The following is an 18161-nucleotide window of genomic DNA, read 5'->3' as shown; positions in this document are numbered from 1 at the left end:
CTAATGGGTTTCTTCTCTTTCCATACAACCAACCCATTCCCCACTCACTTACTTCCTATCTCACCACTTACAGGTTCTTTCCCCTGATTTACATTATCCCACCTTCAGCTGCCACTGTGTGAGTCCTAGGACCACATTACTGTCCCCTCACACCACCAGAGGGTCCCCCTAAAATGCAAACCACACTGGGCTCTATATCCTCTACCCTGTCCACCCCCTTCCCCCACAGGAATGAACTAAGCATCTTCTCCAGAGCCATCAACAGGTTCTATGAATCCCACGGAGGTGATTTCCTGTTTGCATCCCATAAAGAGACAGACTTGTGCCCCACGCTGACACCCTTGGTCCATTCCTGCCCCATAGGTGTTCACTGAATAAACCATCAAATTGTGCTGTCCATGAAGGACAAAGGAGCCTCATCTTCTCTCAGTTTTAGAATAAAAAATAAACTCCAGGGAACAAGCCTCATAAGATCACCCCACAGGGGTGTCTGCAGAAGGTAGGTGTGCAGGTAGTTATCTCTGTATCTACAGGCCGATTGGATCCGAGTCATACAGTCCCAATGGAGATCAGGTAGCAACCGATTTCATGAAACCTGCATGTACTTAAGGAACGCAGGCCTCACTGAAAGGCATTCAGTGTCAACCAAAGACTCATAAAGCACTTTCTAAGTAATGAATCGTTGGTGCCTGAAATGGTCCTGGGTGAGAAGGGTTAGAGTCGGAGTTGGACTGAAATACTAATTCCAGAGCATGTATTTGATATGTGGGGATAATCCAGCACACTGAGATATTCTGATCTTCAGGGATAATCCAATATCAGATCTGCTAGAATATTCTGGCTGGCTGTTTGTTTTGTTTTGTTTTGTTTTGTTTGGGGGCCACACTCAGCAGTACTCAGACCCTCCTCCTGGCTCTGCTTTGGAATGATTGTGCTGGAGACCATATGATGGGCTGAAGATTGAACCCGAGTGGGCTGCATACAAGGCAAGGCCCTACCCTCTCCTCTGACCCTGGAATATTCTAGTCTGTTGTGATACTCCGATGGACTGAGATATTTTTCATTACACAGAGATTGAGGTGTTCTGCTCTGCTGGGAGCCCTAGGTGATCATTCTGATTTTCTGAACCTCAAACTCTAAATGCTGTAGCCTTTATTCGACCTTTAAAAAACTGTGAAATAGCCACATCAAGTTTACCTTTTTCCACCATTTGTCAGTGTACAACTCAGGGGCACTGAATCCATTCCCCATATCTCCAGAGCATCTCCCTCTTTCTACATGGACACCCAGCCCCCACAGAACCTGTAGGCCCCTGCCAGACCTTGCATTATTCCCACTTCCTGTCTCTGGTCTCATGGCTTCAGGACCTTGGAGGTCTCCTGTGGTATATATGGGGACTGGCATAATGTACTCACTCTGTCCTCCCTTGCAAGGGAACCTTACTCCACTGCTGGACCCTTATAGCCTGGCATCCACTGGGTATGTAGCTTGTAAAAGAAACATCACCAGACCTGGGTATGTATAGACCATCCTGACCCTTGACCCTGGCTGCAGAGCTGGGTGGGTGTAGACCATCTGACTCCGGACCCTTGCTGCAGACTTGGTTGAGTGTTGACCATTCTGTTCCCTGACCCTGACTGCAGTTGGGTGGGTGTAGACTATCTTGACCCCTGACCAGGACTGCATAGTTGGATGGGTATAGACTACCCTTGACCCTGGCTGCAGAGCTGAGTGGGTAGAGACCATTCTGACCCTTGACCCTGGCGGCAGAGATGGGTGAGTATAGACCATCCTGATCCCTGACCTGGGATATGCAGAGTTGGGTAGGTGTAGACAGACCATCCTGACCTCTAAGCCAGGCTGCAGAGCTGGATGGGTATAGACTTTCTGACTCCTTATTTGGGTTGCAGATCTGAGTGCTATAGACCATTTTGACCCTTGGCCTGAACTTAAAAACCGGAATTAGGGCCCGGAGAGATAGCACAGCGGCATTTGCCTTGCAAGCAGCCGATCCAGAACCAAAGGTGGTTGGTTCGAATCCCGGTGTCCCATATGGTCCCCTGTGCCTGCCAGGAGCTATTTCTGAGCAGACAGCCAGGCGTAACCTCTGAGCACCGCCGGGTGTGGCCCAAAAACAAAAAAACAAAAAACAAAACAAAACAAAAAAACGGAATTAGCTAGACAGGAAATGAGCTTTTCTTGAGATCATGGGGAATGCCCCCCCATGGCCTGCAGTTGCAGGTGGCTGTGCCCTGGGCAGTGCCCACTGAAGACTGCACAGCCTCTGAAAGCTCAGCACCAGTCCCACTCTGCCTCCCTACACCATGTCACTCTCATCTGCTTGCCAAGTCATGGTCAATTTCTTTTTCTAGAAGGTTCTCCTTAACCTCTCCCTTTCTTTGAACTCTACAGTTACTCAACACAGATGAGCCGGGTTCACCTATTTCATCTGACAGACATACAGACTGTCCCCTCTCCTGCTACCAATGCTGTAGTCTTTCCTCACTGTTCACACTACCCAACTGCCTTAGCCCAACCTGTTCCATGGCCAGATGGGCCCAAGTTCCAGGCAACCCCTAATTGCTCTTCAAGCTAGGTTTGTGCTTAACAAGTGGAAACCTCTCGTCTTATTTCCATCACTTCATGGTCTCCCAAGCACTAGTGGGGGTTATACTTCTGTACTGGTTGTATCCCCTGAGCACCACAGAATATGGCCCCAAACCCAAGAATGAACGAAATAAAATAAGAAATTAGGGGCTGGAGAGATAGCATGGAAGTAATGCATTTGCCTTGCATGTAGAAGGATGGTGGTTCGAATCCCGGCATCCCATATGATCCCCCAAGCCTGTCAGGAGCAATTTCTGAGCATAGAGCCAGGAGTAACTCCTGAGTGTAGCCGGGTGTGACCCCCCCAAAAAAACCAAATATATATATATAAGAAATTAAAGATTTCTTTAATTGGTCACTAACTTTCAGTAAATGAATCATGAAACAAGAACAATGGTGCCAGAAAAACCCCTCTATGCCCACAAAACACAATGATAGGGCAAGGAATTGTCTCCCCCCAGAGACAGCCCTGCCCCTACCTGAACAATAAGCAGGGGTGGAACTGGGGGCCCTGCACTAGTTATGTGGTCCCTGCAGGAAGAGGAGAATCCATGTACAGACAGAGCCACCCACGGCCCCTTTTGGAGGGAACATGGCTGCCAATGCTCTGGCCCTCAGAATGGGTGACCCTGACCTCATTTTGGTTTCAACTATTGGCTCCATGGGGAACTTGATCCTGGGGGAACAGAACCAGGGTCTGATATGCTCTAGTGGTAGTGAGCATGCGCCATAGCCTGAGCAGTAGTGCGGGGTTCAGTGACAGCACTGCAAGAGTCTGCCCCATCATGCCACAGTAAACCAGCTTTACCCTACAAATAACTTCCAGGTCAGGGGTAGTCTCCTGGGATGTGAACATGGTCCTCAGGCAAAAGCATCCTGGGAATGGCTCATGTGGGTCTGAACCTTCTTTAGATACCACCAGACTGAGCTTTTCCAGAGGGAGTTGTACAAAGTCTCAGAGGATGGTGGGACCCTCCAGGATGCCATGTGTCTGTGGTACTCCCTCATGTCCCAGTGATGTCTGGCTGCTCAGACAAACCAGAAGACCCCAGCCGGCTCAGCAAACCCCAAATACCTCAGGAGGGGCCCACACTTACAGTTCTGAAGGGAGAGTGGGGTGCCGAGGACATGGGTAGGGACCTGGAGGGACTCGGGAAGGCTGTGCAGAACCTCTGCGCTGAGTCAGGCGGGGAGCAGGAGGCGTAGATGCGGTTCTCCAGCCGCTCAGGCTCATGCTTGTAGGACTCCAGGGGAAAGGTGAGCTGCTTGGTGACTGGTGTGGGTGTGGGCGTGGACGGCGAGGATGAGAGGCCTATGGGGAAGAAGAGCATGATGGACACAGGGACAATCCCTCCTCAATGGCCTTGGGGTCCGGGAAATACCATGGGTTGTGGGGATCCCCATGTAGGAGCTGGCAGAAAAATCCCACTTGCATCCCAAATCCTCTCTCCATTCATTTGGTTGGTCCACTGATCCTCACCTCTCCTCACAGCATTGCGCCCAAGACCCAAGAAGATTGTGCTCACTTTGAGGAGACCCAACCAAGGAGTTCTACAGTGCCTAAGTCATGACTGTTCCCCTGTTCCCCAAGAACCAGATGCTGGTTACCATCTCAGCAACATGGAATTCAAGGACTGTGGAGGCACAGATAGGAAGGAACCAAACACACACACACACACACACACACACACACACACACACACAACTTGATGGGAGCCACTGCTGAGGGGTGCCCATGAAGATTTGGAGAGGAAAAGGAGGTGGTAGTTGGAACAGCCCCCCCATGACCTGAGGTCAAGGGAATAGGTCATGACCCCAAAGTATACAGGGGAGTCCACCCAAAGAATACAAAGGGGATGTCTGTAGTCATCTAGTCAAATTGAGGGTAGCTAGGGGACCCACCCAACTGGATGGATGGACTAGGCGAGAGATACAGAGATACAAAGGCACACACAAAGTAACATAGATACAGGCACACAGATTTATATGTACAGACACACATAAACAGACTGAGAGATGACAGGTGGAGACAGTAGCTCTGTACCCATGAATCACGGGTACTGCTTGCCCCCCCCCCCCCAGCTCTAGCAGAGCCAGGGGACCCTGGCTTGGAGGGAGCAGTGTGTGTGTGTGTGTGTGTGTGTGTGTGTGTGTGTGTGTGCGTGCAAATGTGAAATATGAGTGCTCAGGCCACCCTGTGAGGCCTCTAGGCTCTGGGACAGGGTGCAATAGCACAGATCCTAGTTTGCTTGGCCCTCCAGGAGTTCAGCTCCTAGATTTAATGAGGAGATGACACACAGCAGAGTCACAGCAAACTCTGGTGCCCTCACAGGTGCCTGCATGGACAGGGCAAAGATGAGGTCACCCATGTCACCTCTACTACTATCAGTATCTACATGGGGGCCTTCTCCTCATCCTCACGTGTCCTTCTCTTCATGCTTAGACACCCCTAGCTAGCATGCTATAGAAGCCTGATTCTAGGCCCCTGATATCCATCTACCTTGGAGCAGCGCCTGCTGTCTGCTTCCTCACAGCCTTGGCTGCTCTGGGCCTTCTATCCAGTGCCAGATGTCAGTACTCCAGGAAAGCTGGGATCATGCTCAACCTGCACTCCCCGGTGGAGCCCAGAAAGTGGACCCAGAGAGATAGCACAGCGGTGTTTGCCTTGCAAGCAGCCGATCCAGAATCCAAAAAAGGTGTTTGGTTCGAATCCCGGTGTCCCATATGGTCCCCTGTGCCTGCCAGGAAATATTTCTGAGCAGACAGCCAGGAGTAACCCCTGAGCACTGCCGGGTGTGGCCCCAAAACAAAAACAAAAACAAAAAACAAAAAAATAAAGAAAGTGGACCCAGCTTATGCTTGCATGGTAAGGGGGAGATTCGATAGCCAGTGATTGAGGGGCGTCCTTGTCAGGAAGTCTGGTCCCAGGGTACTGGTTGGTATCCCAGGCCGACCTCTTGGGGCTTGGGAAGTAGGAATAAGTCCCAGACCTGTGAGCCCCGCGCTGGACATGAGTTTGCTAAGGCCAGGAGCAGTAGCTGCAGGAGAGTGAGGCTGGGCCAGCAAATCCTCAGGTCCCGCCCCTACTTCAGGCTGGCCTCCAGCGTGGTGGCTCCAGGGCTGCCCGGGGATGTGTACAGGCTGGCGGGGAATGAGGCCACCAGCCAAAGCCAGAGCGGGCATGTCCAGGCCACCTTGGCACAGCAGGGGGCTAGGAGCCTCTCCTAGCTTTGTTTAAAGTTAAGATTCAAAGATCTGCAGGGGGGGATCAACCCAGCAGACCCCCATCCCATCTCCCACTGACCTTTCAGCAGCAAGTGGGGTGGGGATAGGGGGGACACTTAAAGGCTCCTGGTGCTCCCTGAATCCTGACATTCTCTGGGCCTGTGAGTTTTTCCAGGGTACACCTTCTTTCCTGGAGTATACCTTTCCCAGGGTGTGCCTGCTTTCCTGGGGTGCACCTGCTTTTCAGGGGTGCACCTGCTTTCCCTGGGGTATATTTACATTCCTAGGGGTATACCTGCTTTCACAGGGCTACACCTACTTTCCTAGGGTCTGCTGTTTGGAATGCAAGAGCACTTTCTTTTTTTTTTTTTTTTTTTGATTTTTGGGCCACACCCGGCGGTGCTCGGGGGTTACTCCTGGCTGTCTGCTCAGAAATAGCTCTTGACAGGCACAGGGGACCATATGGGACACCGGGATTCGAACCAACCACCTTTGGTCCTGGATTGGCTGCTTGCAAGGCAAATGCCGCTGTGCTATCTCTCCGGGCCCGCAAGAGCACTTTCAAGGCTAGAAAGTTTATTTTGTTTCCCAAGCCAATCTTCCACCCTCAGGCGAGCTTCAGGTAAGGCCTGAAGCCTGATATTCTTCTGCAAGGGAAGGTGGGATCTCAGTGCCATAGAAGGTAGGGGTGTGCCAAGGACTGGCAGCTTTATATCTGGTAAAAGAAACCCACTATTCTTGAGCCCAGCTACACTGTGCCTTCCCATTCCGGGGCACTTTCAGAGCCTGGGCAGGCCTGGCTCTACCTGCCAGTTCCTGCTCCTTTCTCCACCCATGCCCGTCATAGTGAGCAAACTCTTTTGTGTAATTGCTAAGCATCAGTGTCTGGGCTGGCTCATTCCCAGGGTCCCTGTAAAAGAGACTGGAGAGGGAAGTTCATCTTACAGCCCTGTCTCACTGCCCCCGTGCGTGACAAATCCTGACATTTTCTTCATCTGCAAGACAGTGGGGACAGGGGAGTGAAGCAACGGCAGAGCTATGTGGAAATCACAGTACCTTTTATGGTCTCACAGGGGAAAGGGACGAGCAGTGTCCACCACCCCCCCACATACTCGCTAACACTCATATATGCATAAACTCAAGCCCTCACACATACGCACATACAAGTAGATACACTCAAGCCCTCATATACAAAAAGCATACATTCTTACATGTTCATACACATGCACACAAATCATACTCAAGACCTCACACACAAGCACAATCATGCATGCTCACTTTCACACACATTTATGTGCATGCATGCACCACACACACACATACACACACACACACACACACACACACACTCTGATGCACACTGCCTGGTTGCAAGGCCAACGGCATCTCCAGAAGGTTCCAATAGCCCTAGCTAATCTCTTTTTTTTTTTTTTCAATTTCCTTTTTTTTTTTGGTTTTTCGGGCCACACCCGTTGGATGCTCAGGGGTTACTCCTGGCTACGTGCTCAGAAATTGCCCCTGGCTTGGGGGACCATATGGGACGCCGGGGGATTGAACCGTGGTCCTTTCCTTGGCTAGCGCTTGCAAGGCAGACACCTTACCTCTAGCGCCACCTCGCCGGCCCCAGCCCTAGCTAATCTCTAGGACACAGAAAGACATGCGCTCTCCCTTTTTCTCTGGTTTCTTGACTGGTAAATGCAGCAACTACTCAGGGAATGGCTCTCTCTGGCCACTGTCCTGCTTCTGGTCAGCCATAAGATCTATCGACAGTCATTCTTTGCCTCTGGCATCCTGTTCTGCTGCTCTCACAAGCTGGAGGTCTGAATCTAGCCAGACAGCAGCCGAGCTGGCATGGCAGAGCCTTCCTGATGTGGTTTGCAGAGTACTTGGCTGTCTCCCTATGGCCAAGGCAGGATAGTCTGATGCTGCTTTCCTAGAAGCAACACCACCCCTAAACATTCTCCAGGGTTGTGATAAGGGAAAGCAAACAGGTTCCTTGGGGGTGGAATGTCTGTCTTATTCTCAAGGGTAAACAGTTAAGAAGTTCCTGACAACGTGGTTAGAACAAGAGAAATCTTGAGAGCACAGAGGTGGCTCCTGCATCTTGAAGGTTCCTCCAGATGTCTAGCCAAACCATGTTACCCCCATAGGGGTCTGAACACACTGCATTAGGATTACAACAGTCCAAACACACTCCACCTGAGTACTGTGACAGTCCTAACACATCTCACCTGAGTACTGCAATGGTCATACTGCCTGACTCAGCACAAGGGAGACACAGAGACATGGCTCAGGGACTGCAGGGCTAGGTGAGCTAAAAGCACATCTGTCCATGGGGAGGTGACTCATATGTGCATCTCATCCAACACGTCTGAGAAGGGAGAAATAACTGAGGACCCGCACCCCAGCAGCTCCCAAGAGGAACTCTCCCATTTGCTGACCTCCACATGTGGGAGCTATTCTTCTTCCCCACAATATAATCCCCACAGCAGGCCCTTCTCTTTTGGGGGAAGAACAAGAGAATACCAATGGTGAGGCAGTGTAGTGAAGCATGCAGCTCCCAAGACAGTGAGAGAATCTTCTAGAGCTCCCTACTCTGGCTCCAGAGATGCCTCCTCAGGATGAACACTTAGTGGGGATGGTTTCTGATGGCCACAAGATACACTTCTGCACTGTGTCCATTTTCCCCCTGTGGGGACAGGGAAGGCGTCTGACAACACAGTCTCCCATGTACTTGTGCAGCACGAGGGTAGTCTTTCAGTGAGGAAAGTCATTCTGAATTCCACATCCCAATTTCAGGTCCCCACCTTGGTCTAATTCTCTGCTCCAACCAAGAATGTCCGAGGACACTTGCTCTCCATCTTAGACTCATCTCTGTCTGCCTTATGAGTGACGATGGGGCCATGATCGAGCAGTCCCATGCAGACTCTCCCTGCTCCCCAGTTTCTGACATGCTCTCTGGGAAGCCAGAGAGGGCAGTGTGACATTTCCCTGGCACCCAGGGAGGGTGCCCCTGGGCCAAGCCCACAGCTGGTACAGTCTAATGATTTGTGTTTTGTAAATTAATGTGCTGGTCACCTGTTCTCCCCCTACAGCCCTGCCCCAGTGCCAGACCACAGAAGCATGTGGCCACTCCCATGTTTCATTTTGGGGCATCCCCTGGAGTCATTTTAGAAAGACCTGCTCCGAGTAAGAAATGGCTGACTGTGGGGACTGCCAGGTGAAGTGCTGATTGCTTCACCTGCAGAGTCTCTGCCCTGCTGTGCTTCTTCTGAGGAAACTGAGGACCTCAAGGGAGCCCTAACCTGTGTTCTCTGTCTTTTCTGAATCCTAGAAGCTCTTCTCAGAGCCCTGGGAAGCGAACCCCCCAAAAACTGCATTCTGAAGCTACCCAGTGAGCGAGTGAGTGAGTAAGAAATGGCTGACTTTACAAGCCCAGAAAGGGGAAGCCGCTGAACTCTGCTGGAACTCAGATGCCAGCACCCCTATCTGCCTGTCTTCTGTGCTGTGCTCCATCTTCGGCCTGATTTCATCCTCTGTGTGGCCAATCTGCGGACGGCTCGCCTTCCCTGGAGCCTTCCCTGAAGGTGAGCTTACATGCCCAGAAAGGGGAAACCACTGAACTCTGCTGGAACTCAGATATCAGCACCCCTTTCTGCCTGTCTTCTGTGCTGTGCTCCATTTTTGGCCTGATTTCATACTGTGTATGGTTCATCTGCGGACGGCTCGCCTTCCCTGGAGCCTTCCCTGGAGGTGAGTTTACAAGCCCAGAAAGGGTAGAGTCAGAGGAGCATGGCTGCTTCACTTTGCTTCCCAGCCGTGCACATCATTTAGCCAATGAATACAACCACAACACGTAGAAAAGCCCACAATACAAGTGTGACAATGGGGAAACAATGCAGGCCAGCGCCAGACATAGAGAATGACGATGGCAACTCTGATGACTTGAAACATGACCAACTAACTAGTCAGTCTCTCAGATAAGGAGTTTAGAGTCGCAATATAGAAGATGTTCAAAGAACTCAAAGAAAGTATAGAAGAGATCACTAATAAGAATCAAAAGAATATGAAGATAGAAATCAGAAAACTCCAAACTGAAATTTCAGGTCAAATAACAGGTCTGAAAAACTCAGTAGATGTATTGAAGAAAAACATGGTTGAGCTTTCCCATGGGTTAACAGCAGCTGAGGATATATGAGATGGAAGATGAGATGAATAACAATTCCATACAGCAGAAGAAATTGGAAAAAAGCCTTAAAGCAAACGATCAAACAATGGAAAAATTACTCCAAGAATGGGAACAGATGAAAATAGAAGTCTATGATAAGCTCAACAGAAACAACTTAAAACTTATTGGAGTCCCAGAGACCCAGGAAGAAAATCTCCAGGAAGAATCAACGGTCAAGAACATCATTAAAGAGAAACTACCAGAGCTAATGAATACATGTGATCAAATCCTGCATGCCCGAAGAGTACCAACTAAAAGAGACCCCAGAAAAAACACAAGACACATCCTAGTCACAATTACGAATCCCACAGAAAGAGAAGAATTCTGAAAGCAGCAAGATCGAAAAGAGAAATCCCACAGATAGAGAAGAATTCTGAAAGCAGCAAGATCAAAAAGAGAAATTACATTCAAGGGAACATCCTTGAGATTTACTGCAGACCTGTCACCGGAAACACTCAAGGCAGAAGGCAGTGGTGGTAGGGGCCGGGCGGTGGCGCTGGAGGTAAGGTGCCTGCCTTGCCTGCGCTAGCCTAGGACGGACCGCGGTTCGATCCCCCGGCGTCCCATATGGTCCCCCAAGAAGCCAGGAGCAACTTCTGAGCGCATAGCCAGGAGTAACCCCTGAGCATCACAGGGTGTGGCCCAAAAACCAAAAAAAAAAAAAAAAAAAAAAAAAAGAAGGCAGTGGTGGGACATAGTGACAAAACTCAATGAAATAAATGCTTCGCCTAGAATACTGCACCCAGCAAAACTCACTTTCAGGTTTTTAGGAGAAATACATGGTTTCACAGACAAACAACAGCTCAAAAACTTTACAGACTCAAAACCATTCTTAAAAGAAAAACTGAACGGCCTACTTTAAGACAAGACTGACCAACAGACACACCAAACTTCGATATAAAGATGGCACTAACTCCTAGGACAATTCTTTCTCTCAATGTCAATGGACTAAATGCACCAGTTAAGAGACACAGAGTGGCTAAATGGATCAAAAAACTCAATCCAACCTTCTGCTGCCTACAAGAAACGCACCTGAATAGTCAGAACAAACATAGACTCAAAATAAAAGGCTGGAGGAAAATCATCCAAGCAAACAACACCCATAAAAAAGATGGAGTGGCCATACTAATATAAGATGATGCAAACTTTATACTTAGGAAAGTTGTAAGGGACAAAGATGGACATTTTGTATTAATCAAGGGATACATACAGCAGGAAGAAATCACTCTCCTAAACATATATGTACCGAATGAGGGGCCAGCAAAATATTTAATAAAATTGTTGACAAATCTGAAAAATAATATCAATAACACAATAATTGTGGGAGATCTCAACACGGCATTGTCAACACTTGACATGTCAACCAGACTGAAACCCAACAAGAATATACTAGACCTGAAAAGAGAAATGGAAGAAAGAGGCCTAGTAGATATATACAGGACACTCCACCCCCAGAAGCCCGGATACACATTCTTCTCTAATGTACATGGGACATTCTCCAGGATAGACTACATGTTAGCACATAAAACATTCCTCCATAATATCAAGAGGATAGAAATTTTGCAGGCTACTTTCGCTGACAACAAGGCCCTGAAATTATATGTGACCCACAAAGGGACATAGAAGAAAAACTTTAATACCTGGAAGTTAAACAGCCTAATACTGAATAACTAGTGGGTCCGAGATGAAATCAAAGAGGAAATCAAAACCTTCCTAGAAACAAATGACAATGGAGACACAAACTATCAGAACCTATGGGACACAGTAAAAGCGGTACTGAGAGGAAAATTTATAGCTTTGCAAGCACACATCAGGAAAGAAGAAGGGGCATACCTGAATAGCTTAATGATGCAGCTCATAGAATTAGAAAGTACTCAACAAAAGGACCCAAAAATAGGGAGACAGAAGGAAATAACAAAGCTGAGAGCAGAAATCAATGAAGTGGAAACTCGAAAAACAATCCAAAAGATCAACAAAAGCAGAAGTTGGTTCTTTGAAAAAATAAACAAGATTGATAGACCACTGGCAAAATTAACAAAGAAAGAGAGAGAGAGATAAACTTGATAACTTGTATTAGGAATGAAAAAGGAGAGATCACTACTGATATGGTAGAGATCCAAAGGGTAATCAGAAACTACTTTGAGAAACTCTATGCCACTAAAAATGAAAACCTGGAAGAAATGGATAAATTTTTGGACTCTTATAATCTTCCATGGTTGAATGAAGAGGATGTAGCATAACTAAACACACCCATCACTATTGAGGAAATTAAGACAGTAATCAAATGTCTGCCCAAAAACAAAAGTCCAGGTCCAGATGGATTTACTAATGAATTCTTTCAAACCTTTTTTTTTTTTTTTTTTTTTTGGTTTTTGGGCCACACCTGGCGGTGCTCAGGGATTACTCCTGGCTGTCTGCTCAGAAATAGCTCCTGGCAGGCACGGGGGACCATATGGGACACCGGGATTCGAACCAACCACCTTTGGTCCTGGATTGGCTGCTTGCAAGGCAAACGCCACAGTGCTATCTCTCCGGGCCCTCTTTCAAACCTTTCAAGAGGAACTTCTACCAATCCTGGCAAAACTCTTTCATGAAATAGAAAAAACAGGAACACTTCCAAATAGCTTTTATGAAGCCAACATCACCTTGATACCTAAACCAGACAGAGATGCTACCAAAAAAGAAAATTACAGACCAATATCGCTGATGAATACAGATGCAAAGATTCTCAACAAAATACTGGCAAATAGGATTCAATGCCTCATTAAGAAGATCATCCACTATAATCAAGTAGGTTTCATCCCAGGAATGCAAGGCTGGTTTAACATCCATAAATCTATCAACATAATACACAACATCAACAAGATGAAAAATAAAAATCACATGATCATATCAATAGACACAAAGCATTTGATAAGGTCCAACACCCATTCTTGATCAAAACTCTCAGCAAGATGGGAATGGAAGGAACTTTTCTCAATATAGTTAAGGCCATCTACCACAAGCCAGAGGCAAATATTGTCCTCAATGGAGAAAAACTGAAAGCCTTTCCTCTAAATTCTGGCACAAGAGAAGGCTGTCCTCTCTCACCACTCCTATTCAATATTCAATGGAAGTACTTGCTATAGCAATTAGGCAAGAAAAAGATATCAAGGGAATCCAGATAGGAAAGGAAGAAGTCAAGCTCTCGCTGTTTGCAGATGACATGATACTCTACCTAGAAAACCCTAAAGTCTCTACGAAAAAGCTTCTAGAAACAATAGACTCATATAGCAAGGTGGCAAGCTACAAAATTAACACACAAAAATCAATGGCTTTTCTATACACCAATAGTAATAAGGAAGAAATGGACATTAAGAAAACAACCCCATTCACAATAGTGCCACACAAACTCAAATATCTTGGAATCAACTTGACTAAAAATGTAAAGGACCTATACAAAGAAAACTATAAAACTCTGCTCCAAGAAATAAGAGAGGATATGTGGAAACGGAAACACATACCCTGCTCATGGATTGGCAGGATTAACATCATTAGAATGGCAATACTCCCCAAAGCATTGTACAGATTTAATGCGATCCCTCTAAAGATACCCATGACATTCTTCAAAGAAGTGGATCAGGCACTTTTGAAATTCATTTGGAACAATAAACACCCTAGAATAGCTAAAGTAATCACTGGGAAAAAAGAATATGGGAGGAATTACTTTCCCCAACTTTAAACTGTACTACAAAGCAATAGTTATCAAAACAGCATGGTATTGAAATAAAGACAGGCCCTCAGATCAATGGAATAGGCTTGAATACTCAGAGAATGTTCCCCAGACATACAATCACCTAATTTTTGATAAAGGAGCAAGAAATCCTAAATGGAGCAAAGAAAGCCTCTTCAACAAGTGGTGTTGGCACAACTGGCTAGCCACGTGCAAATAATTGAACTTAGACCCCCAGCTAACATCATGTATGAAGGTTAAATCCAAATGGATGAAAGACCTTGATATCAGACCCGAAACCATAAGATATATAGAACAACACGTAGGTAAAACACTCCAGGACATTGAGACTAAAGGCATCTTCAAAGAGGAAACTGTACTCTCCAAGCAAGTGAAAGCAGAGATTAACATATGGGAATATATTAAACGGAGAAGCTTCTGCACCTCAAAAGAAACAGCGCCCAGGATACAAGAGCCCCCACTGAGTGGGAGAAACTATTCAACCAATACCCATCAGACAAGAGGCTAATCTCCAAAATATACAAGGCACTGACAGAAATTTACAAGAAAAAAAAACATCTAATCCCATCAAAAAATGGGGAGAAGAAATGGACAGACACTTTGACAAAGAAGAAATACAAATGGCCAAAAGACACATGAAAAAATGTTCGACATCACTAATCATCAGGGAGATGCAAATCAAAACAACTATGAGGTACCACCTCACACCCCAGAGATTGGCACACATCACAAAGAATGAGAACAAGCAGTGTTGGCGGGGATGTGGAGAGAAAGGAACTCTTATCCACTGCTGGTGGGAATGCCATCTAGTTCAACCTTTATGGAAAGCAATATGGAGATTCCTCCAAAAACTGGAAATCGAGCTCCCATACGACCCAGCTACACCACTCCTAGGAATATACCCTAGGAACACAAAAATACAATACAAAAATCCCTTCCTTACACCTATATTCATTGCAGCACTATTTACAATAGCAAGACTCTGGAAACAGCCAAGATACCCTTCAACAGATGAATGGCTAAAGAAACTGAGGTACATATACACAATGGAATATTATGCAGCTGTCAGGAGAGATGAAATCATAAAATTTTCCTACATATGGATGTACATGGAATCTATTATGCTGAGTGAAATAAGTCAGAGAGAGAGTGAGAGAGAGAGAGAGAGAGAGAGAGAGAGAGAGAGAGAGAGACGCAGAATGGTCTCACTCATCTATGGGTTTTAAGAAAAATGAAAGACATTCTTGCAATAATAATTTTCAGACACAAAAGAGAAAAGAGCTGGAAGTTCCAGCTCACCTCATGAAGCTCACCACAAACAGGGATGAGTTTAGTTAGAGAAATAACTAAGTTTCGAACTATCCTAATAATGAGAATGTAGGAGGGAAATAGAAAGCTTGTCTAGAGTACAGGCGGGGGTTGGGTGGGGAGGAGGGAGATTTGGGACATTGGTGATGGGAATGTTGCACTGGTGATGGGTGGTGTTCTTTACATGACTGAAACCCAAACACAATCATGTATGTAATAAATTTGTTTAAATAAAAAAGGGTCCTTTGAGGTGGTCTGTAGGGAGTACAAGGGCAGTTGGGGGGGAGGGCAGGGGTGCAGCAAAGAAAGATCAAAGTGTTGTCAGCAGCTGCCTGAACCCCAGTTCATCTCAGCTTCACACCAGAAGCTTTCTGCACCCCAGTTACTGTCAGTTTCACACCAGCAGCCTCTTGCACCCATTTCTGTCAGACTCACAGAGGACTTGCCTACCTTCCCAATTGGTCCTCACCCAACTAGGGCTGGTTCCACAGTCAAAACCCAGTCTTCTAGCACCCTTGCTGGGGAACATGCCAGGAAGTGGCCTTGGTCTCTCCAGGACTCACCATCTCTGATCTTCCTAGGGGTGTAAGATGACGGCACCCCTAATATGGCTGCAGCCACAGGAAGGAACTCCTGGCTAATTGAAGGGGTCCCCAGAATAGACAGACAAAGAGGAAAGGGCTGGAGCCAGAAGAAGGGATAAGGAGCAATAGGCCAGTATGTGGCTGTACCCCAATCTAACTGCTCAGTCCCCACAGGGTCCCCACCACCAGTATTGGGGTCCCACAAAGATAAAGCCACCATTCTGGACACCCATCCCTGGCCCTCTTCCCCAGTGACATAGGGCCTTTATATTGCTTCGAAGTCTCTGTCCCCCATAGAGGGACATGGGGTGACTATAGATTCTTTCTGCAGCCACCCTTATGTGGAGTCTAGAAGAAAGAAGCTGCTGTGGGTCTGTTCCCAAGGGTGACAACACTCACAGCCCCCAATGTGGCAGAGACCCTTGTCCTGCAGCTCTCAGACAGGCGAAGCATCCACAGGGCTGCTGTGCCCACTCCCACGCCTGTACCTCCAAGAGTCTAGCCAGACATAGTGCACAGCTCAGCAGGTCCCCAGTACCCAGTGCCAGAGCTGGCCCAGGAGGTGGCAAAGAAGTGCTGGGCGGCTTTGCTGTGTCAGGCAGTGCCAGATTGCCTGCCAGAGTGGGCCCCACCAGCTCCATAGATCTCGGGTCACACTTGCAGATCACCTGTCCCTGCTGTTCAAGGTCTGTCTATGCCCTGGCAGGATAAAGGTAAACAAGATTCCCAGCTCCTTATGGCTCTTTGTGGAGGGAAAGGCACTCCAGGCCCCAAAATTTGGCCTTATTTGGAAGGAGGTTCTGGGCAGAGGAAGCCCAGTGAAGATGAGCTCACTAGGGTGCCCCATTCTCACCAGCGTGTCCTTCTAAGGAGGAGTCTGGGCATAGGCCACACACACACACACACACACACACACACACACACACACACACACACGCACACACACAGATATAACACATACCATCCCGACAGACACTACACACCTCACATATATGCACCATATCCTCCACTTCACACATATGCTCATCCACAAACCACACATAAACACATAAATCACATACCCCACATGAGACCCCCGCACACACATACACATGAGAGAAGCCACTAGCAGTTGGCAGACAGCAGCAGTTGGAACAGGAGACAGGGGAGGGCAGTCTTCCTAACAACCCTAACACCCTCAGACTGACCCCCAAAAACAAGATTTCTGGGGCATGAAGGCCCAGCTGGGGGACTTGCTCGAGCACCCTTAGGATTTCTCAGAGTTGCTCAGTCCTACCTCCTGTGCTCAAGAGATGGTATGGGGACCAGAGTGATGCAGAGGGAAATGCACTTCTATCCTTCCAGAAGGTTATAATAATATCCTTATAAGAACATCTTCATAAGGGAAGAGAAAAGCTAGACTTTTAAAGGCACAGAGCTGCAGTGAAGCCTGTCTTCACTTCCCTACCCTTGGCTCCTGTCACTTCAGTCCCAAGAACATAAGTGATAGTAACAGCACCATGAGCAAAGGTCTAGAGAAGTCTGCCAGAGTGACAGTGGTTTGGGGACTGTAAAAAGCTGGGAACAACTCCATAGACTATTTTTGTAGCAGCCCCCACATCTTATATTCTGCTCTTCAGTACCACCCTCTCCTGCCCCTTTTCTTCACCCCTGCATCCCTCCTGTCCCTCTCACATACCCCTACATTCCTCTCCCATCTCCTGTCTCTTGCCCCTTTTACTCCTGTCCCCTCTTCTCCTGCTCCTCTCACACATCCCTGTAGCCCCTTCTCCTGGCCCTCTCAGGTAGACTCTGCTCTCCTTTCCTGTCCTCTCTCACATATACCCCTCTCCTATCCTCTCTTTTCATCCCCTCTCTCCTACCCCCCTCTCACACAGCCTGTAACCCCTTCTTCTGTCCTTTCTCATCCATCTCTGCACCCCCTTCTCTCTCACTCTGGAACATATGCCAGCCCAGGAGCAGAGGAAGCCTGGCAGAAAGTGGCTCTACTTTCATCCTGGAGTTGGCACAACTACTCCTGCTGGGGTCCTGGTGGTATCTGTGGTTGCAGAAGTCCAGACCCAAGCAATAGCATCATAAACAAGGCTCCGCAACTATAGAGGGCCCCCTGTTTGTAGAAGGCCTGGGCTATTTTCCAATATTCCCACTTTGAGAGGGGTGCAAATAACCCAGGATTCTTTCCACACCTCTCCTGCTGAACAACACCCCTGCTCTCAGCCCTGCCCCCTCATTTCTATAAATGAAGAAATGACCTTGGGTTCCTCCTCCTACCCACAGGCTTGAAAATGCACTCTCAGATCAGGCTGGAAACATGCATTAAGGACGTATACATTTGCACAGCTCAATATATGTGCACAAGCCTCTCACAGCCCACACATTTGCACTGACAGCATATGTGGATGTCCCTCTGCCCAGGAATCCTTGGCATCCCACCTCCCAGGATGCCTCACGCACATGAGCTTTGCTTTGTCTTCAG

At 47.7% G+C, this 18161-nt stretch overlaps 1 protein-coding gene across 2 annotated transcripts in view; it reads right to left on the bottom strand.

Annotated features, from left to right (window-relative positions):
- The window catches only part of PRKAG2 (protein kinase AMP-activated non-catalytic subunit gamma 2), a 136430-nt gene that overhangs the window by 60195 nt on the left and 58074 nt on the right, over positions 1-18161 (bottom strand). For both annotated transcript variants that reach the window (XM_049777866.1, XM_049777868.1), the window contains exon 4: positions 3705-3919. In XM_049777866.1, the coding sequence (XP_049633823.1) occupies positions 3705-3919 (215 nt within the window). The remainder of the gene's footprint in view (positions 1-3704; positions 3920-18161) is intronic.

This window comes from Suncus etruscus, chromosome 1 (assembly GCF_024139225.1).
Source record: "Suncus etruscus isolate mSunEtr1 chromosome 1, mSunEtr1.pri.cur, whole genome shotgun sequence".
Lineage (NCBI taxonomy): Eukaryota > Metazoa > Chordata > Mammalia > Eulipotyphla > Soricidae > Suncus > Suncus etruscus.
The sequence above is the reverse complement of the archived record's forward strand: the minus strand, read 5'-3'. Positions and strand labels throughout refer to the sequence as shown.